General features: G+C 43.7%; 1 protein-coding gene across 2 annotated transcripts in view; it reads left to right on the top strand.

Annotated features, from left to right (window-relative positions):
* Positions 1-17,943, top strand: part of PPA1 (inorganic pyrophosphatase 1) — a 327,202-nt gene that overhangs the window by 111,318 nt on the left and 197,941 nt on the right. For both annotated transcript variants that reach the window (XR_011204987.1, XM_069240377.1), the window contains exon 5: positions 1,614-1,700. Coding sequence is in view for 1 of the 2 variants with exons in the window: in XM_069240377.1 (XP_069096478.1) it covers positions 1,614-1,700 (87 nt within the window). In the remaining variant the exon portion in view is untranslated. The remainder of the gene's footprint in view (positions 1-1,613; positions 1,701-17,943) is intronic.

The following is a 17,943-nucleotide window of genomic DNA, read 5'->3' on the forward strand; positions in this document are numbered from 1 at the left end:
AACTTTAATGCGTCCCCCCAACCTCATCCACATTGTGGATTCTACAGCCGGTGGTAGGAGGTAGGGTAGTGTGAATGAACATGATTGGGACAGTGGCTACTATATGTTTTAGGAATTCCAGTCTAGGCTAAAGCTACCTGAGGAAAATAAAGTGGTGGGCTCATTCTCTGAAGAATTTGTCAATACATTAGAGAGGGGAACTGCTGTACGAGAGTGTCATACACAACTTTCAAGCTCAGCATTTGCTTTAATGAAGCTCTAGAGAGCCACCTCTAGTGACTTTACCCTTTTCACTCATGCATAACATGTGGTACTTGACAGCACTTCCGTTCAGTGCTGTGTAGACTGCACAGTAAAGCAGTGTAGGCTCCAGTGTATCTGGAAGTGATCTGCCGAAGAGCCCGGCAAACCAGTTGCGGATACACTGGAAATGGAGGATCCCCATCTCTGGTGTAGCCTGGTACCATGGGGCATTGCAGGGAAATTGGAGGAGGCCGTCTGTGAAACAGGATGACCCAACTTTTCTAGTGCTATTTTCTGTTTAAGGACATTTTTCTTTCCTTTATCGAATAGAATTTGAGCACTGCCCATCACAAAGGGATGCTTCAGATATTGCCAGTTAACATTCTGCATCTCGAACAAACTAATGCATTCACAGCAAGAGGGCCCAAATCCACCCTCGAATCTGTGATGTCCAAGAATAATAGAGCTTTATTCCTTGCACATCGTCACCCCGGAGTTGACAATTCTTGCTTGTGTAAGTGGAGGGTCTGTAGAATTAGGAAATTATTTTCTCCAGTTAAACCCATCCCTCACTTTGTCTTCCATCAGAACCTCAGCTGATCCTGCCTGAGACCAAAATAATCACCGACTGGCTGCACCAAAAAGCATGCTGGTCATAGATTCTCTTAGCATCTAAACGGTCCGAAGCCATTAAGTTGGAATCACCTGACACGCCCCCACTAGTCCTATGCTGCATCTGTAACCAGTAAATCCCTGGACCATCAGGATAGCTGAGATCCTGGGATAAAACTATATTAAGTATCTGAAGACGTTCCATTCACCCTTATCCCTTCTGTAACCCCCCCGTTTGTAATCTTTCGACCTACTTTCAAGACTTCAGTGGTGTTCTTCGGTTGAAATCTTGTGAACTTCTGATCGTACTTAAGAGTGTTATAAATTACTTGCCAACTAATTAAAATTAATCTAACGATTACCCGAAACGTTGACATTTGAAATGTGAAAGTTTAACCAATATATCAAGAAGGGAGGAGCGTGGAGTCGTCACACCTTCCACGAACATTGTGTTTGCTAAATAAGTATATTGTGCTTAAAATCTACTAGTTATAAAAACACACTGAAAATAATCTGGTAGGTTAACCTAGTGCCTCTTAAATTGGACCAGTTGGGCCAAACGTCAAGTGTTATTGTATTACTAGTGTAGTTATGTGGAGTTTAAGAAGTTTATGGATAAGCATTTGCACTTCAATAGTATATTTGAAGTGTTTTCTGGGTATCGAGAACTACACTTTTCGAACTGTCTCCATGCTGTAGTGAGCCAGTTTTTCACTTTTGTCTTGCAATACTCAGTGTTATTAATTATCCTTTCGTAGACATGGGAGAACCCCAAGCACATAGATGAGAACACTGGCTTTGGTGGAGATAACGATCCAATTGATGTCTGCGATATTGGAAGCAAGGTATTTTTGTTTTAACTTTTAAAGTGAAACGCTCTTTTAATCTGAATTACATTGAACATGTTGAATTGATTTTTTTCTGTTAAATATAAGTGTACGAAAATGAGGATTGACCTGTTTGCTGCTTATCCAAAATAAGGTACTACAAAACTCTTGATTGGCGAGGACTATGCAAACATTGGAGAAAAAGTCTAGCACAGGAGTAAGTAAATGTTGGAGGGGAAATTCCCTTGACATATGTGTCTTTGGTATATGAGGGTTTCATAGGGCAGCACTGAATACATATTTTTTTATTATGTATTACGCCAGTGTGTAGTTATGGTTCAGCGTCACTTTCTATTGAAAAGTCATTTTTTTATGTGCCTATAACTTGACAAATTTTGATGTGCCTGCAAGGTCCAAGATGCCAATTTCCGTGCAGTGAAAGAAAAATTAAGATGACATTTAAACTTAAAAAAAAAAAAAGTTTGGCAATTTTGTTTACAGTCACAGCAAAAACTCCTTGACGATTTCTGCCAAACTGAGCATTAAAGTAGTACTTTGCTCAGAAAACATGCTTTTCGTGTTCTGAAGTAAATTAATTGAGTAGTTCTTTTTAGATATTGGCATTTGGCGTAAAGCACTAGATGGGCTTGAAGGACTAACACTTCTGTATAACTTGTCTCAGTTTCTAAAATTGTAATTTCCGTCAATTACATATGATTTTCTGGGAAAATTGCGATTGGCTGATAGAAACCAAAATGGTTTCCATCTGTCCTGAAAATTGAGATCCTAATTTTTAGCACAGTTGGGGGTGTTAGTCCAGAGCAGAGATAGGGCACTATAAGCAGTGCCCGACCCCACAGAATGCTAGTGGGCACTCAGGGTTTGGAACATGATGGTGAATAATATCAAATTTGCTATAGTTCGTATTCATAAACTTGCTTTCTCTGGCAAAAGTTCAATTAAATATTCCCAATTTTAATGAAAATCACAGTTTTAAATTAAAAAAAACAAAACAATTGAAGACAATGGTTTTTTGGCCAACTTCCATTGTGCACGGCCAAAAGCCATGTGCCTCAAGAGTTGGCTACCAAATAGAGTTGTGAACAGTGCCTGGGGCGTTGAACGCCTCAAAAGGAATACGTCCAATGTAATACAGTATAAATTAGAAATAAATGCACTGGAAAACACTGTTAAAGGTTAGTTGTGCATAAGTGAACAAAAAGTAAATCACCTTGAAATTCACCAGGCAAGCAGTATATTACAAATACCAAAATGGACTGTTGCTGCCGTGCTCAGTACACCTATTTGCTGATAGCATATTTCCACCAAGAACATAACTTGGCAGTTCAATGTAAATGTTTAATTTCTGTATCTAAACCACAACAACTTTAAAAAAAAACTTTTTTCTATTTTTATTTTTATTTTTTATTCCAGTGACTGTATCATACAGTAGGAGTCGCAACTGTGTAGTTATGATTCAGTTGTACTCTTTAAAAAGAGAAAAAAGTATTTTTCTGGTCATTTTGTCTGTGACCTTCGACCCCATGGACGGCTGGATCTCCTCAGAATTTGGTACTCATGGCATGCAGCGAATATCTGGCATACCAGATTTTGTGGGGATCTGCGGTGGGGAAAAGGTTTTTAGTTTTGAACGAGGGTCAGAAAAGATGTGTATTCCCATTTTAGCTCACATAGGAAATGTTGCTTATAGCTACAGAAACATATGTCAAATGTATTCATGCTAAACTTGTAACCTGAAATCATGATTTTGTTTGCTTGGTATGAATCCATTAAGTTTTTTTTTTTTTTTTTTTTAATATGTTAAAATTTGATACAAAGTGCCAGGTGAATTTGAACGTGTTTCCACTTTTCTGTACCCTAATAATTTAAAACTCAGTTTTGCTTATGATTTAAGCACTGGCTGACAAAAATGCATAAAATTTGGCAGATGCCAACAGATATGCAAAAAATAGCTGGGAACCCTGGCTATTTCCAGGTTTTAGGTGGAGAGCAGCTCCTTTGTATGGAACACTCTACAACGCCACCAACACTCCAGATCTGCTCCCCACAAATGTCTTTTTTTTGTTCGAGAAGTACTTTTTATGCATAGGATTAGCACAGTGTCATCCACGGCACACTAGAAAGTGACAAAACCATTAGCATTTTTGCCAGGCTGAAAAATGACAAAACTAATTTACCACTCAAGACACAGTATTAAAGCTTTACACTGGTAAAATGCAATCCAAGCCAACCTGGAATGAATAAAAGCAGTGCCTGACATGTTTTCCTCTGATTAGAGGTTATCAGAGAGATATATTTTTCTCCGGATACAAAGAAGCAGCTGGTATAAGTCAAAACCATGCCATTTTAAGCTTGGAATGCAGCGAGGATGGCACTGACCTTCTCCTATGCTTATAAACTGTGCTAGAAAAATAGACATTTAAGAGGAGCAGATTAGAAGTGTCTTGTGTTGTAGATTGTTCCATGCATAGGAGCTGCTCTCCACCTGAAAACCTCAGAACTACTCAGGGTTTTCTTCTCTTTTTTTGCATGATTTGTGCAGCGCTCTAAGCCTGAAAGGCATTGCTTAGATACATAGTGATAAAAATATTAGGTGTAATTATTTATTCATTGTATTTAAAGTTAAATACACTTAGTTAAAAAAGAAAACAATCATTTTCACATTTAAACAAAAGTGTGTGTTTTTTTTTTTTAAATAAAATTTTTAAACAGCTTCGAACACTTGTCTGTGTTGAGTCTTTTGATTATGCTGCTATTAAGCCCTTAGCTGCTGGGCCCTTTATGACTATTTGGGGTAGTTCATGCTAGGGCTCCATAGCTTTTTCCAGAGAAGACATCCTCCTCAAACGAATGTCCTTTTTACCAACTTCCTGGGGATTCTTGGAGGCAAAATATAGGAACATTTTGAGTTTTTTTGAAAAACAAAATAGGGAAAAGTGATCCAGAGAAGTGTCTGGGTTTTCCCTAAAAATGGCATCCACAAACGGTTTACAGTATTAAAGTCATAATCTTCCCAGCTTTCAGGAGAATACAAAAGTGAATTAAAAAACCCAGTTTTGTACCACGGTTGTTGAATTTTTTGAAGAGGTAGCCTATTTTCCCTTTTTTGTGTTATCAACCTACTTCCACTTTGTGGAGAAAACAGTGTGATACCCATCGGTGACCAAGAAAAGCTATAGATTTCGAAAAAGTAGACGAAATCAGCAAGGGAATCATATTTGTAGATCCCTCAAGGTTTTCCCAAGTAAAATAACTGTTGAAATAAAGACATATTGAAAATCAGTAGGAACAAGCAGGAATGTGTGACCTTTTCATCTGTAACTTTTTGTCACGTTGACCGATTAACAAAAGCAATATATACCATTACTTCTGCTAGTCTCTTCTGGTTGCTGAGATATAAAGGGTTTGTAGGGTCTCCAAGAACCAAAGGTACCCAAAGCCAACAACTGAGCTGCACCATGCAATGGCTTATTCAGTACAGAGAATAGACCAATTCATATAGCAAAATAGGGAGAGTGAAAAATGGGTATCAAGGAAACATGCGTATTTCTGAAATGGGCACAAGGTACGGAGTTCAGGAGCAGTGGTTATTTGTACATCTCTGAAATTGAGAATACCTGTACTGGTGTTGCTGATTTAGAGGGTATTTTTCAAAATGGCATAAAAGCATTCTGTGCTCAAACTAGTCTTCCAATAAAAAAAAAAATAGTATCTCACTTGTGTGCGTAGGTGTAGTGGGGGTGATGGCAAACGGCCCAAACTACTACATGGACGCTTTGCACTTTTTCGTCAAAAACATTAAAATATGGGTAGCTCTAGATTTTGGACTTCAGCTCATTTGGGAAATCTAGCCAACCTGTACATTTTATCAAAACAAGACACCTAGGAGTATCCAGGGTGGGCTAACTTACGTGGGTCTCACCACATTTTTTGTTACCCAGAATCCCTTGCAAACCTTAAACTTTGAATAAAAACACATTTTCCTCACATTTCTCTGGAAGTTTCTGGAATCTGCGGGGAGCCACAAACGTCCTTCCAACCAGCCGCTCCCTAAGTCTCTCGATAAAAATGGTACCTCACTTGTGTGGGGAGGACTAGTGCCAGTGACAGAAGTGGATCAAACCAAGGTCATTGGGAGTCCTCTGGCAAGGGCTCCTGTTGACGTTGGTTTGAACCATTCTTGTAGCGGGCATTTGCCCCAGCCACACAAGTGGGGGCAGTATTTTTATCAGCAGAAGTGGGGTAGTACAGAGTGGTAGGAATTTTGTGTATTCCTGCGGAGTTTCCATCAGAGAAAGGAAAGGTAAATGTGTGAGTTCAGCCAGAGTTTGAGGTTTGTAGAGCATTGTGGGTAGGAAACTCTTATGGGATCCACGCAAGGCACACCACCGCAGACTCCCTGGTTGTCCAGTATTAAAAAAATGTGTGTGGTTCGCAGGTTTGCAGAGGGGGCACCACAGCACAGCTCCAATTACCGCACCTACCCCTATTATTTATCTCCCAACATAGAGATTTAGGGCCTCTTGTATATTTCTTGGGCCATCCACACAAGTGGGATACTGTTCTTATCAGGAAACGTGTGAGAACTCAGGGTGGTAGGAACACTGTGACTACATGCAGTTTTCATGTCTTTCTGTCACAGAAATGTGATGAAGGTGTATTTTTCTTACCAAATTTTTACGTTTGCAGGGTTTCTGGGTAATATCAGCTGAGAGCCCCACAGGTCATGCACCCCTGGACTCTCCTGGTTGTCTAGATTTTTAAAATGTGCAGGTTTGCCTAGTTTCCGGCTGAGCTAGGGCCCAAAATCCACAGATACCCATAATGAGAAAAAAAGGAGTCCTTGGTAACAGCCATCTTACCTCCACAAATATAAATCTGGTACTCATTTTTTAAAGTTAATCCACCACTTACACTGGTTGATTTTAGCACCTCAAGAAATTATGACTTCACAGCACAAATACTTATCAAAGTACTTGAATATTGAAGCCAAAACTTCTGGAGGTGAGCCATCAAGGCACCAACCACTTTAGTCCATTCACATGCCATTCACGCACCCTACAAAAGACTTTCATACTGCTGGCCACAGACCCAATCCAATTAATCAGTGCACTCACATCAATATATCGCCACCATGCAAGGGCCCATCACATTCATACGCCACAGGACGGAATCAGCTTGACTACATTTTACCACCTGTCACCTGCAAAGTGTCACTCCTACAGCCTTGCCACATCCTTCAGAACATATGAAGTGGAGGCTTCTTCTTCTGTAACAGTAAGACTTTCATTGACGTACAACTGAAAGCCAAGGAAAGACTTGAGTCTTCCTGTGGTTTCCAGATGATAAATAACATACGCATTTTATCTTGCCATCTAGATCAGGTGGATAAATGATTTCTTGAACCAAGTTTAACTTTAACGACTCCTTTTGTATGGCTGAAGAACATGGTTGTTCTTGCCCTCTCTGCCCATGTACTTGTAATCAAGTATACAGGTGGTCTTGTGAACTTAGGCCACCTGACCTCAAACTGTGACAGGGGAGGTGCTCTCATCGTACATTGTAGTGAGCGTGCACACACCCCGGCTGTACCAGAACTTGACTATAAGAAGTTTGTTAGAACGCAATGCAGTGCTCTGGGATTTCTGGAACTTTTACAAGCAAACTTCTGTGGAAATCCTTTTCAGCAACAGTGAACTGTACCACAGGCCACAGTGGCAGCTTTGTTCAGCTCCCTGAACATCTGTATGCCAGTATAGAAATTGTCCACATAACGGTTATAACCTTTGTGAAGGAGTGGCTGGACAAGCTCCCACACAACCTTTTCTGTGACTCCTAGTGTGGCAGGGCAACCTACAGGTTTAGAGAGGAGTCCTGCCCTGTGTACACTGTGAAGCTGTGCACATAGCCAGTAGAGCTCTTACACAGCATTTAAAGCTTGATGCCATAGCGCACTCTTTTGCTCACAATGTACTACTTGAACAGCAGCTGCCCTTTGTACAGGATCAAGGATTCATCAATTTCTATATTCTTTCCAGGAATATACATCTCTGGAAACCTGGCAGATAAATGTTCCACAACAGGCTGAATTTTGAACAACCTGTCTTGCTCTGGATGTTCCTGGGGCAATGCAGGAGAACTGTCATCGAAATGCAGCATGCGCTGCAGTAGGAAAAAACAATCTCTGCTAATGTACGGTATGAAGATTGGTGTTACCCAAATGATGCAAGTAGACCAGCAAGACTGCAAAGTTGCTTTCTGTACTTACCCCATTTTTTGAGTATAAGGCCCAAAAATATCTTCAACTCCCCAAGCGAAGTGGGCGTCCCCTGGCGTGCCCTAGAACAAGACCCTAGCATGCCTCCGTGCTGCCTCCGAAATTGTTTGGCATGAAAATTTGTTTTCTGAACAATTTGCTCAAGGAAGTCAACATCCAAAAAGAGGTGGACTTAATCCATTGGCAAAAGGTGGATCATTTCTACTTTACATCCAGCGTCACCAGTGAAAGGCGGAATTAGGGGTTTAACAAAATTTGGAGGCTGCAAAGAGAGCCCTTCGTCTGTGCTAGCCGCCTCACATGCCTGATCTAAGGGTTGGTCTAATCTGCTACTGGTGTCCCTGCTGCACAGACTGTGCTTGCGAAAGGACTTCACGACTGTCATCATCGTGTCCCTCAGAATCACTGGATGATGAGTTGTCGGATAGAACTCCACCGACTGAAAAATCTCTTCCAGATTCTGCTCCATTGTTGTCTCCCTCAGATGCTTTCATAGTATCTGCTGTATTAGTCTCTGATCCTGCCTCAGAGTTGGCCTCCATAACCCAAGTTAGGGTTTGAGCATCAGTCATCCATTGAGACGCCATTTCTGCTACTGGCTAAAACCATCCTTCTAAAACACTATCCTATGTAGAAGGTAAATTTGTTGTTCTAAAACATTTGGTGGGTATGCATGCGAGTGATGTGTGGAACAGTAAATAACAGTCACCTTACCTTACCATATCTGTGCATTACTTCTGCCATCTAGTGTTGGGCTCGGAGTGTTACAAGTTGTTTTTCTTCGAAGATGTGTTTTCGAGTCACGAGATCGAGTGACTCCTCCTCTTCGGTTCCATTGTGCATGGGCATTGACTCCATTGTTAGATTGTTTTCTATCTGCCATCGGGTTTGGACGTGTTACCTCTCGCTCCGAGATTTCGATTCGGAAAACTTTGAAAACACTTTCTTTCTTTTTGTCAGTATTGTATCGATTGGTTCACATCTTCCATCGACACATCGGAGAAGTCCACTCTATTCGCCTTTCGGGGCACATGCTCCCAACTCGGGCTTAGTCGGGCCGACCGCGTGGAAGCCTCATGGATCGGACTCCATTCCGGTTCTGTCTTCAGTGCCACGCGAAACATCCTTATACAGACCAACATCTTGTCTGTTATCTTTGCCTTTCCCCAGATCACCGGGTAGAAAATTGTAAGGCCAGTCTATCCTTCCGTTCCAAAAAGACTCTTCGAGACAGGAGGGCACGAGGACTCGAGATGGCATCGAGAAGCAGCGAACATCTTGACGTGGAGGAGGAAGAAATCATGCAAACAGTAGTCTCCGTTTGAGGTTCCGACTCCGAACAGGAATCCGAGGAAGGCAGACCGGTCACGGCGGGAGAACATGTGAGTACGTCTGCCCCTGTACCCTCACAAAATCAAAAACATAAGGCCTTGGGTACGCCACTGCCGAAAGGCCATGGCTCTGCTGAAAAAAGACTACCGGTGACCAAACTACCAGTTTGGCACCGAAAAAGGCCACTCCCCCCAAAACATCGGAGGCAACAGAAAGCTCTGTGTCCGACTCCAGCAAACACCATTTTTCGGAGTCAAAAATCCGAAAATCACTTTCGGAGCCAAGAGTATCAACCGCTTCATCTTTTTCGATCCCGAAAAAGCCTGCTTCGGAGCCAAAAAGGCCAGCATATACAGAGGAGCATGGACTTTCAAAGAGACTGAAAGAAAGCCACAAAACCCTTGAGGAGGAATATCAAGTTCAACCAATACTTGAAGTTATGAACGAAAGGCAAGCCAGGATTCACATCCATAAAGAAACAGGCATGATCCTAACAGCACCTCCTCTAAAACCAAAGAGAAAGCTAGCCTTTGAGGAGGAATTGGACACTATGCAGCCTCCAGCAAAAGTGCCAAAGCAGAAGAAGAAACCACCACCTCCTCAATCTTCTCCTCCTCATTCTCCTCCTCACTCTCCACACCTGCCTACCTCTCCTCCTACTAGCCCTACACCAGTGCAGTCACCCACTCACTGTTTCGACTCACAACAGGACATTGGGGATCCATGGGATCTTTATGATCCAGATCCCATTCCTGGACGCAGTGCCCGGTGCTTCTTATCAGGTGCTGGTGTGTCTTGAGGATGTCTGTATCACTCATTATAAAATGGGGCGGGCAAGAGTTTTCAGTCACTGCTCACTCTGAGGAAGACTCAGTGCTAGACTTGAAGCAATCCTTGAAGAGCCTCACCGGGGTCTTGCCTGAGCGGCAGAAGCTTTTGGGACTGAAATAAAAAGGTAAAGCTGTTTTAAAAAAAAAAAAACAATTGCATGCCACATTCTTTGTGCTTGGGTTCAGACACTACTGTAGTATGCCCCATGGCTCTAAATACCTGGCCGAGCATGTAGAGGATGGAGCAACTGCCCCTAATTTTTTCTTCCTCTTGTCTAGAATTGTAATAACCCTGCCATTTACTTACCTCTGATTGCTCAGTGCTGGCCTTGAGGTTTATTCAGCTTTGCCTGCCAGTGTTTGTCTACCTTTAGATATCGGAAGATCATTGAATTGTCTCACCAAGTTGACTTTGCACTGAGTGGTGTATTACCTCTTGTTTGCTGGATCGGACCTACTGCATGTGTTTTCATTAATAGCTGACTGATGATGGCAAAACGATATGCCAGTGACTCTTATGTTTGTAATTCCAGATTTAGCCATTTGAAATGCTGCTACATATATGAGGACTGTAAAAATGCTTTGCCCTCTTAAATCCTGAGAAGATCATTGTTGGTGTGCCAACTGCCAGTAGCCAAATGGGGATACAGGTCTTGTCACAGTGAGCTGCTACTGATGTGCCTGTCTACCTGCAGTTATCAGGTCTGGTGGTGCTTGTGCTCTTACAGTCAGCATTGCAAGTGGGTAGGCCTGGTCCTAGTTGAAGATGCTGATGGTGTTAGTCTTATCACCATGGTTGTTAGTGCTGGGCATATTACAATCAATGGTTCTCTTGGCGTCCGCTTTGTTAAGGTTTAGTGGCTGAAGTTGAGTGTTAATAGTTATACGTGTGAGTCTTAACCCCTCGGGTGCTCAGGATGAGGTGGTCTCGTCCCCGCCCGTGGTGCTCAGGCACCAGGGACGTAACCACCTCGTCCTGGTAAGGGTCTTCGGGGGAAGCTCTAGCACTGCCCCCGAGGGCCTCGCACTCCCCCTTCCATGGACAGAGATACCAGGGCTCATTAAAAAAAATATATTTTTTATTGTTTACATGTGGGGAGCAACCCCTTAGGTAAGGGTCGCTTCCCTGGGGGGCAATTTTATTTGAGGCCATTTCTGCTCCCCTTGGGGACAGATAGGCCTATTTTTCTTAGGTCAATCTGCCCCAAGGTGGGCAGAAGCCACTAGACACCAGGTATTTTTTTTGCACCAATTTCAGACTTCCAAACTGGATTCTGTCCAGGAAGAAGCACTGAATCGGCACTCATAGCAATCTGGTATGATCTTAAAAATACAGTTGACCGAAATGGAGTTGCTACACTACTTCTCTTGGACGTCTCAGCTACCTTTGATACGGTTGACCATGACACCCTAACTCAAAGACTCCACTAAGCCGGCATACAAGGGATTGTTCTCGACTGGATTACTTCCTATCTTCAAAAAAGATCTAATATCATCCACTAACCCCCCTTCTCGTCCGAACCCTACCTCACAAAAGCAGGGGTCCCCCCAAGGGTCAATCATCTCACCTTTGCTTTTCAACATCTACATGATATCTTTACCAGAACTGATCAATGATTTCCATCTCACAAGCTACAACTATGCAGATGACACACAAATACTACTTAAATTAGAATGCCCCAAAAACATTGAAAACTCACAAATCTTCAGTTGCCTCAGAGCTGTTGATCAGTGGATGACCTGGAGCCATCTCAAACTAAATACCTCCAAAACAGAAATACTCACATGTGGTGACTGGAAAAATTATGACCCTGTGTGCGTCTGGCCTGACTATCTCGGACCACCTCCTCAATTATCCAAGGAAGTTAAAAACCTAGGAATCACCATGGATTCCAAGTTAACTAAGAATGCCCAAGTGGACAAATTAGCACGAACAAGCTTCATCACCTTGAAGATTTACGAAGCATCTTCCCCTACCTCTGATTTCCACACAAGGTGCAAGCTACTATCTCGCTTGTACTATCCAAACTGGATTATGCCAATGGCCTCTACCATGGATCATCTCTATCTGTTATGAAAAAACTACAACGTATCCAGAATTCCGCAGCCAGGCTACTATTACATGTAAAGCCGCAAGCCCACATCTCCCCTGCCTTGAGAGCACTACACTGGTTACCCGTTGCCAGAAGATGAACTTTCAAGCTGCTTTGTATCACCCACAAAGCTATACATGGAACTGGACCGCTTTTTATCAGAAACAAAATTACCAAATACATCCAACAAAGAAACCTCCGCTCAAGATTGGCACTCCGCCTTAGAACACCACCATACAAGAAAAAGACTATAGGTGGTACACCCTTCTCCGTCCAAGCAGGCAAACTATGGAATTCATTACCCCCAACTATAAGAGCCACAGATAACTTTCTTCTCTCCAGAAAACTACTTAAGAGTTGGCTCTTTCCTTCATAACCACCATATTCAAACAACTATGAACTGCATATGCCTATGTTGATAAATATTTTTTTCAGATTGTGTATATTTCTATTTATTTATAGTTTCTTTAGAAAATATGTATCGCTACTATATCATAACAATAAAATACACACACATTCTTTAAACCTGTTTGACTAAGTATATTTTACCCATGGTTCTAATTAGGTATTGTATGTGCATATGTGAGTGTATTCGTGTGTGTGTGTGTGTATGTATGTATATATATATATATATATATATATATATATGTGTATATGTTGTTTCTGTGCTTGGCATGTTCGTGGATCATTGCATGGCACCTGGGTGGGTTGTTATACTATATATCTATGAATTCCTGCTCTCATCTTATCACACTTATCTACTCATCATCATATGTCATGTCTCTATCAAACTATTCTCCATTGTCACTCTGACTCATCCCAGATCTCTTCTACTACTTTCATCTCCTAAATAACTCTGCCTAAGCTCTTCCCTCTGCTTCCACATCTAACTCACCAAACCACACTCTACTACTGTGACCTCCCACATAACCCTTCTAAATTCTCCCGCATTTATCTCACCCTGCTACTATGCTCTCCCTAACCCCTCCACATACTCTTCCCTCCTCCACCCCCTTTATTCATCCCAAGCCTTTGGGTTGAGTAAATGAAGGATATACTCCCAATTAACACTTCTGGATTTCTTTCCTCCTCCACCCCTCCATTACTCCAGTCAATCTAACTAACAAACTCTCATATCCGCAGCTCAAATTAACTCCTAATAATACTAAAACTGTACTCATTATTTCCCGATACTAATCCATCACTAATTCTTGTTGGGTTCCAGAGTAGCATGCTACTCATCGAAAATCGCTTTGACGCTTCGTCAGGGGTAGTAAGCGCTATATAAATACGATTACAATACAATACAATACAATGACCCAGACAGCTATCCCTCTAAACCTTAAATTTTCTGAATAGTGGAGCCCCCCCCGCTTTCAAAGTCAATGGGATTTTTCAAATTTTTTAACTTGACTCCAGCCCGAACTGCTGGATGGAATTACACCAAATTTGGCAGAAAGCTAGGACTTGGTCCAGAAAGTGTGCCTTTTGTGACTTGGTGTAGATCCACTCAGTAGTTTTGGAGATATTAGAGTTTCAAAAATATAGATATCTGGTCATGCGGATACTCTGTGGATCCGACTGGCCTTGTGCTGATATTCGATTGGCTGCCAACACTTCAAGGATGTGTTGGCATCCATCTTGGGACTCAGCTTCAGCCAAGTCCCAGGAAAAAAAACAAAAAAAAAAAGTCAAGGGGCCAGGATAGTCACCATGCCCATAGCTTTGGTGCCAGGGCTTAAAAATGGATGGATTTGCGTATTTTTCGGACATTTAACAAAAAAATGGGTGTTTCCACACCTTTTTCATGAAGCCCCTGGGTTGGCCATTCTCGGGGACCTTGGAGGCTATAAAAAGGGGGGGGGGGCATGGGGCCCCCCTCCTAGGACTTCTAGAAGTCCTGGGGACCACTACCTGGGGACCACTACCTCCCCTGGGCAACTATAAATGAAGTGGGGGGAACCCCCAGCAGTCAAAGGGGGCCATCACTTCCCCAGGGCACATCTTTTAAATCAATTGCGTCCCCCCTGACTCCATCCGCAGTCCTGGGGACTGGCAACTCCCTGGGGCACATTTGATGAATCTATTGTGGTTATGCTTTAGCAGCTCCCTCTGTGACAGCATTGCCAGCTCCCACAAGGTGGGGAGCCGTCTGGGACCTTGGGGGGTCTTCACCAACAATGACTGGGTGCCCTGGGTGCACCCAGGTCACATGGCCGGTTTCGAGGGATTGGGTCCCCGGGGTTGAGATCTCCCTAGGGAGGAGGGCCCTGCAGCCCCCCTCCTACAAAAAAAAATACATTTTAGAAGACCAGGCCCTGGAGGATGTGGTCTCCGGGTCTGAAACCGGCCAGGGGAGGGAGGGAATGCCAACCTGCGGCCAACTACTGCCGTGCATGGCCAGAGGCTGTGGGCAGTGTGGGGGGTGTGTGGTTAGTGGTGTTGACCCATCCAGCACAGCCGGAAAACACTTTCAGGAAGGCCTCGTTTGAAAAGGGAGAGAGACTCCTTTCAAATGAGGCTTTCCCGAAAGCTGGGGAGGCCGCTTTGGCCTTTAAACCCCCCCCCACCCACCCAAGGTGGAAGAAAATGTGTACCTGTTCCTCCTGACCAGTCCAATGGAGATGATGTCACATCACCATGCCTCACAGTACTCTGATGTCACAGAGAGGGGGGCGGAATAAATGCTGAAGCAGTTCTGTCTCTCCTAGGGAGGGAGACAACAAATTCTCTGGTGAATCCTTTTAAGCCCTCCACGATGTCGGCCAATTGCCGACAGACTCACACGAAAAGTGTGCGTGTGTCGTCCATTGGCTTACACAGGCACTAAAGGGGTTAAAGATTTCTTCAATCGGTTGAAAAACAGGGCCTCTGGAAAGACTTGGTAATGGGTAGATGTTTTAAAAAAAACTAGCATCAGGAAGGAAACATCCATGAATCTGGTTCATAAAAATAAAGGGTTTTGTATGTAAATATACGTTTGTAAATCAGGCCTTGTGCTTTCTATTGGTTCGTGCACAAAATTTGGCAGACGTTCAGCAGGTTTACCTTTCTGTTGGTATGTCTGGTTTTGAGCAGATCTCTTGGAGCGGGGCAAAGGTAAATGTGGGGCCCAAATTATTTTTCTTCACTAGCCAATTCAGCTATGCTTTGCCAGAGGTCTTGTGCAACTCTGTTAGGCGTGTATGGTTATGGAAGAAACAATGCACACCATAACTAAAGTCCCCTTCCTTGCTCAGTACACCACTATGCTGATGGTGTATGATTGAGATGGAGGAACCACCAAAATAAGTAAACATAACTGAGTTGGGACTTACGGTGTTAGTTGCATACCATTACCGGAGAATTTCAGGCCTTTTATCTGTTTTTGTGTTTGCTGAAACATAACCAAATTGTTATAAGTAGGACATTGAAGGAGTTAAAAAGCGCTTATAAAGCCCAATCTTCTCAGTCACATTAACTCTATTTGTGAAGGAAATCCCACTATTTTATAACTACTGACAGTCAGGATAGAGTGACATGGTTTGGTAACCCAGATTGAGCCTGTATTTACTGCATTCCATTCCGCCTTACCTCGTATTATGAAAAGCTAAACCAACTTTCACAGAGGAATATGTAAAAGCAGTATATTGTCTTTTTCGTGCCACAAGTATAAGGTAATCTGATCTAGCTCTGATTGGTTTTGTGGAACGTTTTCTTTGATTTGCCTTTTGGCCACTTTTGAGATTGAATGGCCTATGAGGCCAAAATTTGGCAATGCACGTGAAAATCCTCCTGTGCCTCTTTGTTGTAATGATGTAAATCCTGGTAAATTTCAAGACTCCTTATTATGAGCAGGCTCAGAAAGGAAGCAGCTCCACACCTACAGATCCAACACCATCTCTACAACTGCCCTCAACATTCCAACGCCATTATTATTTTATATATATATATATATATATATATGTTCGATGGCATGTGTAGCTGCAGATACACATGTTGTGCATAGCCCGCCGTCTGGTGTTGGGTCGGAGTGTTACAAGTTGTTTTTCTTCGAAGAAGTCTTTTCGAGTCACGAGACCGAGGGACTCCTCCTCCTTTGTTCCATTGCGCATGGGCGTCGACTCCATGTTAGATTGTTTTTTTTCCGCCATCGGGTTCGGACGTGTTCCTTTTCGCTCCGGGTTTCGGGACGGAAAGATAGTCAAAACTTCGGTAAACTACGTCGGTATTGTTTCGTTCGGTATCGGGTTAGAATAGAATCGACACCGAATCGTGAAGAGCTCCGGTAGCCCTTCGAGGTAATTTCGATCCCCCGTCGGGGCCTGGTCGGCCCGACCGTGTGTAAGATCGACACTGATGGAACGGACCCCGTTCCGATTCTGTCCTAAATGCCACAATAAATATCCATATACAGACCAACATTTGGTCTGTAACCTGTGCCTGTCGCCCGAGCACAGGGAAGAGACGTGTGAGGCCTGTCGTGCGTTTCGGTCCCGAAAAACGCTCCGTGACCGGCGAGCCAGAAGATTGCAGATGGCGGCCACGCCGACAGGACAACGAGGGTTCGAGGAACATGGAGAAGAAGAGGAAGCTTTCTCCATTCATGAATCGGACTCGGAAGAACTCGACGTCGAAGAAACCGTGAGTAAGATGTCGAAGCAAGCACCACACAAGAAAACAGACAAGGCCCTGGGGACGCCACTGCCAACAGGCCATGGCTCAACCCATAAAGTAGGTGACCGTCCATCGGCACCGAAAAAGGCCGAACTGGTGCCAAGATCGTCCGACTCCGGTCGAGACACAGGCACGCAGCAATCTCGGGACCGAGACAGTGCTGCCGAAAAAGATCGACGCCGAGACAGCGGAACCGAAGCTGCTCGACGCAGAGACAGCGGCACCGAGGATGATCGACGCCGAGAAGGCTCGACTCCGAAAAAGAGGAAATTCTCCTCGGAGCCGAAAAAAGGCAAAGAGACAGTTTCGGTGCCAAAACGACCGGCAACCGAACAGACTGCCAGCTCGTATTCAGAGGAACAATCACTGTCCTCTCAAATGCGCAAACACAGATTTGAGGAAGAGTTGCACACCACGGACGTGGACCACACACAAAAGCGGATCTTCATACAAAGTGGGACAGGGAAAATCAGCACCCTTCCCCCAATCAGGAGAAAATGGAGACTCGAGTTCCAACAGGAACAAACACCACAAACAAAAGTGGTTAAAAAGGTAACCCCGCTGCCCTCTCCTCCACCTGTGACTCGTATATCACCGGCACAGACTCCGTCACATTCACCGGCTCATACCACCATGAGCCAAGATGACCAAGACGCTTGGGACCTGTACAACGCCCCAGTATCAGACAATAGTCCTGAGTCGTACCCTATCAAGCCCTCACCACCTGAGGACAGCACAGCGTATGCACAGGTGGTAGCTAGGGCAGCAGAGTTCCATAACGTGTCGTTACACGCAGAACCTGTCGAGGATGACTTCCTTTTCAACACCCTCTCTTCCACCCATAGCACCTACCAAAGCCTGCCTATGCTTCCAGGAATGCTAAGGCACGCACAGCAGATCTTCAAAGACCCTGTCAAGAGTAGAGCGATAACTGCAAGGGTGGAGAAGAAATATAAAGCACCGCCCACGGACCCTACTTTTATCACCTCACAGCTGCCACCAGATTCAGTCGTGGTAGGGGCAGCTCGCAAGAGAGCCAACTCGCACACATC

The sequence above is a fragment of the Pleurodeles waltl genome, chromosome 6 (assembly GCF_031143425.1).
Source record: "Pleurodeles waltl isolate 20211129_DDA chromosome 6, aPleWal1.hap1.20221129, whole genome shotgun sequence".
Taxonomy (NCBI): Eukaryota; Metazoa; Chordata; class Amphibia; order Caudata; family Salamandridae; genus Pleurodeles; species Pleurodeles waltl.